The 10573-nt window shown below is 51.3% G+C and overlaps 1 protein-coding gene across 1 annotated transcript; it reads left to right on the top strand.

Annotated features, from left to right (window-relative positions):
* Positions 1-3433: 3433 nt before the first annotated feature.
* On the top strand, positions 3434-4335 carry LOC135536719 (keratin-associated protein 10-4-like; the record flags this gene model as incomplete). The annotated part of the gene is made up of 3 exons (XM_064962977.1): positions 3434-3527; positions 3626-3765; positions 3856-4335. Coding segments are annotated over 3 exons (714 nt in total), but the record flags the coding sequence as incomplete, so codon positions are not given.
* Positions 4336-10573: the final 6238 nt, after the last annotated feature.

Below are 10573 nucleotides of genomic sequence, written 5' to 3'. Positions count from 1 at the left end.
CTAATACACACTGCTAAAGACCAGGGTGTAGAGGAGACTGGCTCGTACTCCCCTCACACAGGCGCTAATACACACTGCTAAAGACCAGGGTGGAGAGGAGACTGGCTCGTACTCCCCTCACACAGGCGCTAATACACACTGCTAAAGACCAGGGTGTAGAGGAGACTGGCTCGTATTCCCCTCACACAGGCGCTAATACACACTGCTAAAGACCAGGGTGGAGAGGAGACTGGCTCGTACTCCCCTCACACAGGCGCTAATACACACTGCTAAAGACCAGGGTGGAGAGGAGACTGGCTCGTATTCCCCTCACACAGGTGCTAATACACACTGCTAAAGACCAGGGTGGAGAGGAGACTGGCTCGTACTCCCCTCACACAGGCGCTAATACACACTGCTAAAGACCAGGGTGGAGAGGAGACTGGCTCGTACTCCCTCACACAGGCGCTAATACACACTGCTAAAGACCAGGGTGGAGAGGAGACTGGCTCGTACTCCCCTCACACAGGCGCTAATACACACTGCTAAAGACCAGGGTGGAGAGGAGACTGGCTCGTACTCCCCTCACACAGGCGCTAATACACACTGCTAAAGACCAGGGTGGAGAGGAGACTGGCTCGTACTCCCCCACACAGGCGCTAATACACACTGCTAAAGACCAGGGTGGAGAGGAGACTGGCTCGTACTCCCCTCACACAGGCGCTAATACACACTGCAAATGACCAGGGTGGAGAGGAGACTGGCTCGACTCCCCTCACACAGGCGCTAATACACACTGCTAAAGACCAGGGTGGAGAGGAGACTGGCTTGTACTCCCCACACAGGCGCTAATACACACTGCTAAAGACCAGGGTGAAGAGGAGACTGGCCCTCCCCACACACAGGCGCTAATACACACTGCTAAAGACCAGGGTGGAGAGGAGACTGGCTCGTACTCCCCTCACACAGGCGCTAATACACACTGCTAAAGACCAGGGTGGAGAGGAGACTGGCTCGTACTCCTCTCACACAGGCGCTAATACACACTGCTAAAGACCAGGGTGGAGAGGAGACTGGCTCGTACTCCCCACACACAGGCGCTAATACACACTGCTAAAGACCAGGGTGTAGAGGAGACTGGCTCGTACTCCCCTCACACAGGCGCTAATACACACTGCTAAAGACCAGGGTGGAGAGGAGACTGGCTCGTACTCCCCTCACACAGGCGTTAATACACACTGCTAAAGACCAGGGTGGAGAGGAGACTGGCTCGTACTCCCCTCACACAGGCGCTAATACACACTGCTAAAGACCAGGGTGGAGAGGAGACTGGCTCGTACTCCCCTCACACAGGCGCTAATACACACTGCTAAAGACCAGGGTGGAGAGGAGACTCACTCGTATTCCCCTCACACAGGTGCTAATACACACTGCTAAAGACCAGGGTGGAGAGGAGACTGGCTCGTACTCCCCTCACACAGGCGCTAATACACACTGCTAAAGACCAGGGTGGAGAGGAGACTGGCTCATACTCCCCTCACACAGGCGCTAATACACACTGCTAAAGACCAGGGTGGAGAGGAGACTGGCTCGTACTCCCCTCACACAGGCGCTAATACACACTGCAAATGACCAGGGTGGAGAGGAGACTGGCTCGTACTCCCCTCACACAGGCGCTAATACACACTGCTAAAGACCAGGGTGGAGAGGAGACTGGCTCGTACTCCCCTCACACAGGCGCTAATACACACTGCAAAAGACCAGGGTGGAGAGGAGACTGGCTCGTACTCCCCTCACACAGGCGCTAATACACACTGCTAAAGACCAGGGTGGAGAGGAGACTGGCTCGTACTCCCCTCACACAGGCGCTAATACACACTGCAAAAGACCAGGGTGGAGAGGAGACTGGCTCGTACTCCCCTCACACAGGCGCTAATACACACTGCAAATGACCAGGGTGGAGAGGAGACTGGCTCGTACTCCCCTCACACAGGCGCTAATACACACTGCTAAAGACCAGGGTGGAGAGGAGACTGGCTCGTACTCCCCTCACACAGGCGCAAACTCACACACACACACTTGAACGATGTTTCAGATCAAATATCATTTCATTGATGTCTAAAAATGGAGAGAAGCAGACGTATAGAATTGCTGCTGAATCCAATGTTACAGTTACACCAGCTGTCCTAACCCTCTCTCCATCCCTCTATCACCAGCTGTCCTTACCCTCTCTCCTCTATCTCTCTCTCCATCCCTCTATCACCAGCTGTCCTTACCCTCTCTCCTTTATCTCTCTCTCCATCCCTCTATCACCAGCTGTCCTTACCCTCTCTCTCCTCTATCTCTCTCATCCCTCTATTACCAGCTGTCCTAACCCTCTCTCCTCTATCTCTCTCTCCATCCCTCTATCACCAGCTGTCCTAACCCTCTCTCCTCTATCTCTCTCTCCATCCCTCTATCACCAGCTGTCCTAACCCTCTCTCCTCTATCTCTCTCTCTCTCCATCCCTCTATCACCAGCTGTCCTTACCCTCTCTCCTCTATCTCTCTCTCCATCCCTCTATCACCAGCTGTCCTAACCCTCTCTCCTCTATCTCTCTCTCCATCCCTCTATCACCAGCCGTCCTAACCCTCTCTCTCTCTCTCTCTCTCTCTCTCTCTCTCTCTTCTCTCTCTCTCTCCCTCCACCCCTGTCTCCCTATATCACCAGCTGTCCTAACCCCTCCCTCCCCCTCTCTCTCTCTCCCTCCCCCCATCCCTGTCTCCCTCTATTAGCCCGGGGACAGGTGTGTCACTCTGTCCCTTCCCCTTTCTCTCTCCCCTGGCTTCCTCTACCCCCCCCCCCCCGGGGACAGGTGTATCACTTTGTCCCTCCCCCTCGCCTCGCTCTCTCTCCCTTGGGGACAGGTGTGCTGTGTGTTGGCCTCACAGCAACTTCCTATCCTCCTTCAGGTAACCATAACCTCCCTCCTACCCTTCTCAGCCCTCCTGTCCCCGCCACACCTGGCTCTCAGGTAGCTCCCGAGGGATGAAGAAAGGAGGACAGGAAGTTCAGGGACAGAGGAGGGAGAGAGAGGTGGAGGGAGGGGTGGGTATAGAGGATGGGAGAGAGGGGGAGGGAGAGGGTGGGTACAGGGGGGGGGGGCAGAAAGAGTGGGTGGGGACAGAAAGTTGAGGGGTTCTAGGGACATGTGATATGGCACAGCTCGCCGCTGGCTTTGTTCTCCGTGTCTACAGACTGACAGACAGGACAATACCACTGGACATGGCCCCTTCTCTCTACCTCTCATTCTTTACAAATGGGGGAATCACAAAGACACAGATAGAGAGAGATTTCAAGAATAAAACCATGCAGAAAGAGGATTGTGTGTCTCAGTGCCAAAACCAGAAGACATTACGTCAGTCGGTCCTACCTGTCTGTGTCTGTATGTCCCTGTGTCTGTGCGTGTCCCTAGCTGTCCAAGTATCTGTCCCTGTGTCTGTCCCCAGTGGTCCCTGTGTCTGTCCCTGGCCCCAGATGTCTCTGTCCCTGTCCCCAGCTGTCCCTGTGTCTGTGCATGTGCCTGTGCATGTCGCCAGCTGTCACTGTGTTTGTCACTGTGTCTACCTCCAGCTGTCCCTGTGTCTGTCGTTGTGTCTACCTCCAGCTGTCACTGTGTCTGTCGCTGTGTCTACCCCCAGCTGTCCCTGTGTCTACCCCCAGCTGTCCCTGTGTCTGTCGCTGTGTCTACCCCCAGCTGTCCCTGTGTCTGTCGCTGTGTTTACCCCCAGCTGTCCCTGTGTCTGTGTATGTGTCTGTGCATGTCGCCAGCTGTCCCTGTGTCTGTCCCCAGTGGTCCCTGTCCCCAGATGTCTCTGTCCCTGTCCCTGTCCCCAGCTGTCCCTGTGTCTGTGTATGTGCCTGTGCATGTCGCCAGCTGTCACTGTGTTTGTCACTGTGTCTACCTCCAGCTGTCCCTGTGTCTGTGTCTACCTCCAGCTGTCCCTGTGTCTGTCGTTGTGTCTACCCCCAGCTGTCACTGTGTCTGTCGCTGTGTCTACCCCCAGCTGTCCCTGTGTCTGTCGTTGTGTCTACCCCCAGCTGTCACTGTGTCTGTTGCTGTGTCTACCCCCAGCTGTCCCTGTGTCTGTCGCTGTGTCTACCCCCAGCTGTCACTGTGTCTGTCACTGTGTCTACCTCCAGCTGTCCCTGTGTCTGTGTCTACCTCCAGCTGTCCCTGTGTCTGTCGTTGTGTCTACCCCCAGCTGTCACTGTGTCTGTCGCTGTGTCTACCCCCAGCTGTCCCTGTGTCTGTCGTTGTGTCTACCCCCAGCTGTCCCTGTGTCTGTTGCTGTGTCTACCCCCAGCTGTCCCTGTGTCTGTCGCTGTGTCTACCCCCAGCTGTCCCTGTGTCTGTCGCTGTGTCTACCTCCAGCTGTCCCTGTGTCTGTCGCTGTGTCTACCCCCAGCTGTCCCTGTGTCTGTCGCTGTGTCTAACCCCAGCTGTCCCTGTGTCTGTCTGAAATCTTAAGGTTAGGCATTAACTGCAAAGCATCTGCCTCTGATTCTAAATGTTGCAAATTAAATTTCAGCGATTAAAAGTATTTTTTGCGATTTTTGTTTAAACCTTTCTCTAATCTTAACCCTTACCTGAACCATTCAGTGTGAATGCCTAATCTTAACCGTTACTCCCCCTCCCCCTTTGTCCCTCCTCACCTCACCTCTCCTCACTCCCCCCTCCTCCCTCCTCCCCTCCTCCTCACTCCCTCCTCCCCCTCCCTCCTCCTCCCTCCTCACCCTTCCAGCTCTCCTCAACACACCTTACCCCTCCTACAGTGAGGGATGAAGACACCTCTATGGTCTTCCTGTAAGAAGGTACAGAGCACAGCACTCTGGAGACCTCAGCATTGTCCTGCCAACATCCTCCTCTTTATGTGTGTGTGTCTAGTTTGGTTTTACTTTCCTTGTGGGGATCAGAAGTCCTAAAAGGATAGTAAAACAAAGAGAATTCAGACAAATGGGGACATTTCACCTGTTAGGGTTAGTTTAAGGGTTAGGGGTTAGGGTTTAGGGGTTAGGGGTTAGGGTTAGTATAAGGGTTAGGGTTTAGGGGTTAGGGGTTAGGGTTAGGGTTAGGGGTAAAGGTTAGGGTTAGTTTAAGGGTTAGGGTTTAGGGGTTAGGGGTTAGGGGTTAGTTTAAGGGTTAGGGTTTAGGGGTTAGGGGTTAGGGTTAGTTTAAGGGTTAGGGTTTAGGGGTTATGGGTTAGGGTTAGTTTAAGGGTTAGGGTTTAGGGGTTAGGGGTTAGGGTTAGTTTAAGGGTTAGGGTTTAGGGGTTAGGGGTTAGGGTTAGTTTAAGGGTTAGGGGTAATGGTTAGGGTTAGTTTAAGGGTTAGGGTTTAGGGGTTAGGGGTTAGTTTAAGGGTTAGGGTTTAGGGGTTAGGGGTTAGGGTTAGTTTAAGGGTTAGGGTTTAGGGGTTATGGGTTAGGGTTAGTTTAAGGGTTAGGGTTTAGGGGTTAGGGGTTAGGGTTAGTTTAAGGGTTAGGGTTTAGGGGTTAGGGGTTAGGGTTAGGGTTAGGGGTAAAGGTTAGGGTTAGTTTAAGGGTTAGGGTTTAGGGGTTAGGGGTTAGGGGTTAGTTTAAGGGTTAGGGTTTAGGGGTTAGGGGTTAGTTTAAGGGTTAGGGTTTAGGGGTTAGGGGTTAGGGTTAGTTTAAGGGTTAGGGTTTAGGGGTTATGGGTTAGGGTTAGTTTAAGGGTTTTCCCCTGGGTTAGGGGTTAGGGTTAGGGTTTAGGGGTTAGGGTTAGTTTAAGGGTTAGGGGTTAAGGTTAGGGTTAGGGGTTAGGGTTAGTTTAAGGGTTAGGGTTTAGGGGTTAGGGGTTAAGGTTAGGGTTTAAGGGTTAGGGGTTAGGGTTAGTTTAAGGGTTAGGGGTTAAGGTTAGGGTTAGGGGTTAAGGTTAGGGATAGTTTAAGGTTTAGGGGTTAAGGTAAGTGTTAGGATTAGTTAAGGGTTAGGGGTTAAGGTTAGGGTTAGGGGTTAAGGTTAGGGATAGTTTAAGGTTTAGGGGTTAAGGTAAGTGTTAGGATTAGTTAAGGGTTAGGGGTTAAGGTTAGGGATAGTTTAAGGTTTAGGGGTTAAGGTAAGTGTTAGGATTAGTTAAGGGTTAGGGGTTAAGGTTAGGGTTAGGGGTTAAGGTTAGGGATAGTTTAAGGTTTAGGGGTTAAGGTAAGTGTTAGGATTAGTTAAGGGTTAGGGGTTAAGGTAAGTGTTAGGATTAGTTAAGGGTTAGGGGTTAGGGTTAGTTTAAGGGTTAGGGGTTAAGGTTAGGGATAGTTTAAGGTTTAGGGGTTAAGGTAAGTGTTAGGATTAGTTAAGGTTTAGGGGTTAAGGTAAGTGTTAGGATTAGTTAAGGGTTAGGGGTTAGGGTTAGTTTAAGGGTTAGGGGTTAAGGTTAGGGTTAGGATTAGTTAAGGGTTAGGGGTTAAGGTAAGTGTTAGGATTAGTTAAGGGTTAGGGGTTAGGGGTTAAGGTAAGTGTTAGGATTAGTTAAGGGTTAGGGGTTAAGGTAAGTGTTAGGATTAGTTAAGGGTTAGGGGTTAGGGGTTAAGGTAAGTGTTAGGATTAGTTAAGGGTTAGGGGTTAGGACAATTAGGATTTTGAATGGGAATAAATGTTTTGGTCCCCACAAGGACACTAAAACAAACATGTGTGGACCTCCATGTGTCAGGATGTCAATTTGACAAGAGGAGCCTTACCTCCTTTTCCTGTTCCTCTGCATTGTTAGAGAGAGCAGGAGAGAGAGAGCAGGAGAGGGAGAGGAGGAGCCTTACCTTCTACAAGCCTTTTCCTGTTCCTCTGCATTGTGTTAGAAAGAGCAGGAGAGAGAGAGCAGGAGAGGGAGAGGAGGAGCCTTACCTTCTACAAGCCTTTTCCTGTTCCTCTGCATTGTGTTAGAAAGAGCAGGAGAGAGAGAGCAGGAGAGGGAGAGGAGGAGCCTTACCTTCTACAAGCCTTTTCCTGTTCCTCTGCATTGTGTTAGAAAGAGCAGGAGAGAGAGAGCAGGAGAGGGAGAGGAGGAGCCTTACCTTCTACAAGCCTTTTCCTGTTCCTCTGCATTGTGTTAGAAAGAGCAGGAGAGAGAGAGCAGGAGAGGGAGAGGAGGAGCCTTACCTTCTACAAGCCTTTTCCTGTTCCTCTGCATTGTGTTAGAAAGAGCAGGAGAGAGAGAGCAGGAGAGGGAGAGGAGGAGCCTTACCTTCTACAAGCCTTTTCCTGTTCCTCTGCATTGTTAGAGAGAGCAGGAGAGAGAGAGCAGGAGAGGGAGAGGAGGAGCCTTACCTTCTACAAGCCTTTTCCTGTTCCTCTGCATTGTGTTAGAAAGAGCAGGAGAGAGAGAGCAGGAGAGGGAGAGGAGGAGCCTTACCTTCTACAAGCCTTTTCCTGTTCCTCTGCATTGTGTTAGAAAGAGCAGGAGAGAGAGAGCAGGAGAGGGAGAGGAGGAGCCTTACCTTCTACAAGCCTTTTCCTGTTCCTCTGCATTGTGTTAGAAAGAGCAGGAGAGAGAGAGCAGGAGAGGGAGAGGAGGAGCCTTACCTTCTACAAGCCTTTTCCTGTTCCTCTGCATTGTGTTAGAAAGAGCAGGAGAGAGAGAGCAGGAGAGGGAGAGGAGGAGCCTTACCTTCTACAAGCCTTTTCCTGTTCCTCTGCATTGTGTTAGAAAGAGCAGGAGAGAGAGAGCAGGAGAGGGAGAGGAGGAGCCTTACCTTCTACAAGCCTTTTCCTGTTCCTCTGCATTGTGTTAGAAAGAGCAGGAGAGAGAGAGCAGGAGAGGGAGAGGAGGAGCCTTACCTTCTACAAGCCTTTTCCTGTTCCTCTGCATTGTGTTAGAAAGAGCAGGAGAGAGAGAGCAGGAGAGGGAGAGGAGGAGCCTTACCTTCTACAAGCCTTTTCCTGTTCCTCTGCATTGTGTTAGAAAGAGCAGGAGAGAGAGAGCAGGAGAGGGACAAGAGGAGCCTTACCTTCTACAAGCCTTTTCCTGTTCCTCTGCATTGTGTTAGAAAGAGCAGGAGAGAGAGAGCAGGAGAGGGAGAGGAGGAGCCTTACCTTCTACAAGCCTTTTCCTGTTCCTCTGCATTGTGTTAGAAAGAGCAGGAGAGAGAGAGCAGGAGAGGGAGAGGAGGAGCCTTACCTTCTACAAGCCTTTTCCTGTTCCTCTGCATTGTTAGAGAGAGCAGGAGAGGGAGAGGAGGAGAGGGAGAAGAGGAGCCTTACCTTCTACAAGCCTTTTCCTGTTCCTCTGCATTGTTAGAGAGAGCAGGAGAGGGAGAGGAGGAGCCTTACCTTCTACAAGCCTTTTCCTGTTCCTCTGCATTGTGTTAGAAAGAGCAGGAGAGAGAGAGCAGGAGAGGGAGAGGAGGAGCCTTACCTTCTACAAGCCTTTTCCTGTTCCTCTGCATTGTGTTAGAAAGAGCAGGAGAGGGACAAGAGGAGCCTTACCTTCTACAAGCCTTTTCCTGTTCCTCTGCATTGTGTTAGAAAGAGCAGGAGAGAGAGAGCAGGAGAGGGAGAGGAGGAGCCTTACCTTCTACAAGCCTTTTCCTGTTCCTCTGCATTGTGTTAGAAAGAGCAGGAGAGAGAGAGCAGGAGAGGGACAAGAGGAGCCTTACCTTCTACAAGCCTTTTCCTGTTCCTCTGCATTGTGTTAGAAAGAGCAGGAGAGAGAGAGCAGGAGAGGGAGAGGAGGAGCCTTACCTTCTACAAGCCTTTTCCTGTTCCTCTGCATTGTGTTAGAAAGAGCAGGAGAGAGAGAGCAGGAGAGGGAGAGGAGGAGCCTTACCTTCTACAAGCCTTTTCCTGTTCCTCTGCATTGTGTTAGAAAGAGCAGGAGAGAGAGAGCAGGAGAGGGAGAGGAGGAGCCTTACCTTCTACAAGCCTTTTCCTGTTCCTCTGCATTGTGTTAGAAAGAGCAGGAGAGAGAGAGCAGGAGAGGGAGAGGAGGAGCCTTACCTTCTACAAGCCTTTTCCTGTTCCTCTGCATTGTGTTAGAAAGAGCAGGAGAGAGAGAGCAGGAGAGGGAGAGGAGGAGCCTTACCTTCTACAAGCCTTTTCCTGTTCCTCTGCATTGTGTTAGAAAGAGCAGGAGAGAGAGAGCAGGAGAGGGAGGGAGGAGCCTTACCTTCTACAAGCCTTTTTCCTGTTCCTCTGCATTGTGTTAGAAAGAGCAGGAGAGAGAGAGCAGGAGAGGGAGAGGAGGAGCCTTACCTTCTACAAGCCTTTTCCTGTTCCTCTGCATTGTGTTAGAAAGAGCAGGAGAGAGAGAGCAGGAGAGGGAGAGGAGGAGCCTTACCTTCTACAAGCCTTTTCCTGTTCCTCTGCATTGTGTTAGAAAGAGCAGGAGAGAGAGAGCAGGAGAGGGAGAGGAGGAGCCTTACCTTCTACAAGCCTTTTCCTGTTCCTCTGCATTGTGTTAGAAAGAGCAGGAGAGAGAGAGCAGGAGAGGGAGAGGAGGAGCCTTACCTTCTACAAGCCTTTTCCTGTTCCTCTGCATTGTGTTAGAAAGAGCAGGAGAGAGAGAGCAGGAGAGGGAGAGGAGGAGCCTTACCTTCTACAAGCCTTTTCCTGTTCCTCTGCATTGTGTTAGAAAGAGCAGGAGAGAGAGAGCAGGAGAGGGAGAGGAGGAGCCTTACCTTCTACAAGCCTTTTCCTGTTCCTCTGCATTGTGTTAGAAAGAGCAGGAGAGAGAGAGCAGGAGAGGGAGAGGAGGAGCCTTACCTTCTACAAGCCTTTTCCTGTTCCTCTGCATTGTGTTAGAAAGAGCAGGAGAGAGAGAGCAGGAGAGGGAGAGGAGGAGCCTTACCTTCTACAAGCCTTTTCCTGTTCCTCTGCATTGTGTTAGAAAGAGCAGGAGAGAGAGCAGGAGAGGGAGAGGAGGAGCCTTACCTTCTACAAGCCTTTTCCTGTTCCTCTGCATTGTGTTAGAAAGAGCAGGAGAGAGAGAGAGCAGGAGAGGGAGAGGAGGAGCCTTACCTTCTACAAGCCTTTTCCTGTTCCTCTGCATTGTGTTAGAAAGAGCAGGAGAGAGAGAGCAGGAGAGGGAGAGGAGGAGCCTTACCTTCTACAAGCCTTTTCCTGTTCCTCTGCATTGTGTTAGAAAGAGCAGGAGAGAGAGAGCAGGAGAGGGAGAGGAGGAGCCTTACCTTCTACAAGCCTTTTCCTGTTCCTCTGCATTGTGTTAGAAAGAGCAGGAGAGAGAGAGCAGGAGAGGGAGAGGAGGAGCCTTACCTTCTACAAGCCTTTTCCTGTTCCTCTGCATTGTGTTAGAAAGAGCAGGAGAGAGAGAGCAGGAGAGGGAGAGGAGGAGCCTTACCTTCTACAAGCCTTTTCCTGTTCCTCTGCATTGTGTTAGAAAGAGCAGGAGAGAGAGAAATAAAAAAGAGACCGAAGGAAAAGGAGTTAACCAGGGAGAGAGAGAGAGAGAGAGAGAGCAGGAGAGAGAGAGAGAGGATGTGCCGAGTGAGAAAGGAGGAGAGAGAGTGGAGAAAGGAGGAGAGAGAGAGCAGGAGAGAGAGAGCAGGAGAGGGAGAGGAGGCGAGAGAGAGAGAGAGAGAGAGCAGGAGA

Source organism: Oncorhynchus masou, unplaced genomic scaffold (assembly GCF_036934945.1).
Source record: "Oncorhynchus masou masou isolate Uvic2021 unplaced genomic scaffold, UVic_Omas_1.1 unplaced_scaffold_6542, whole genome shotgun sequence".
Classification (NCBI taxonomy): Eukaryota; Metazoa; Chordata; class Actinopteri; order Salmoniformes; family Salmonidae; genus Oncorhynchus; species Oncorhynchus masou.
This window is presented reverse-complemented; position numbering and strand designations above follow the sequence as displayed.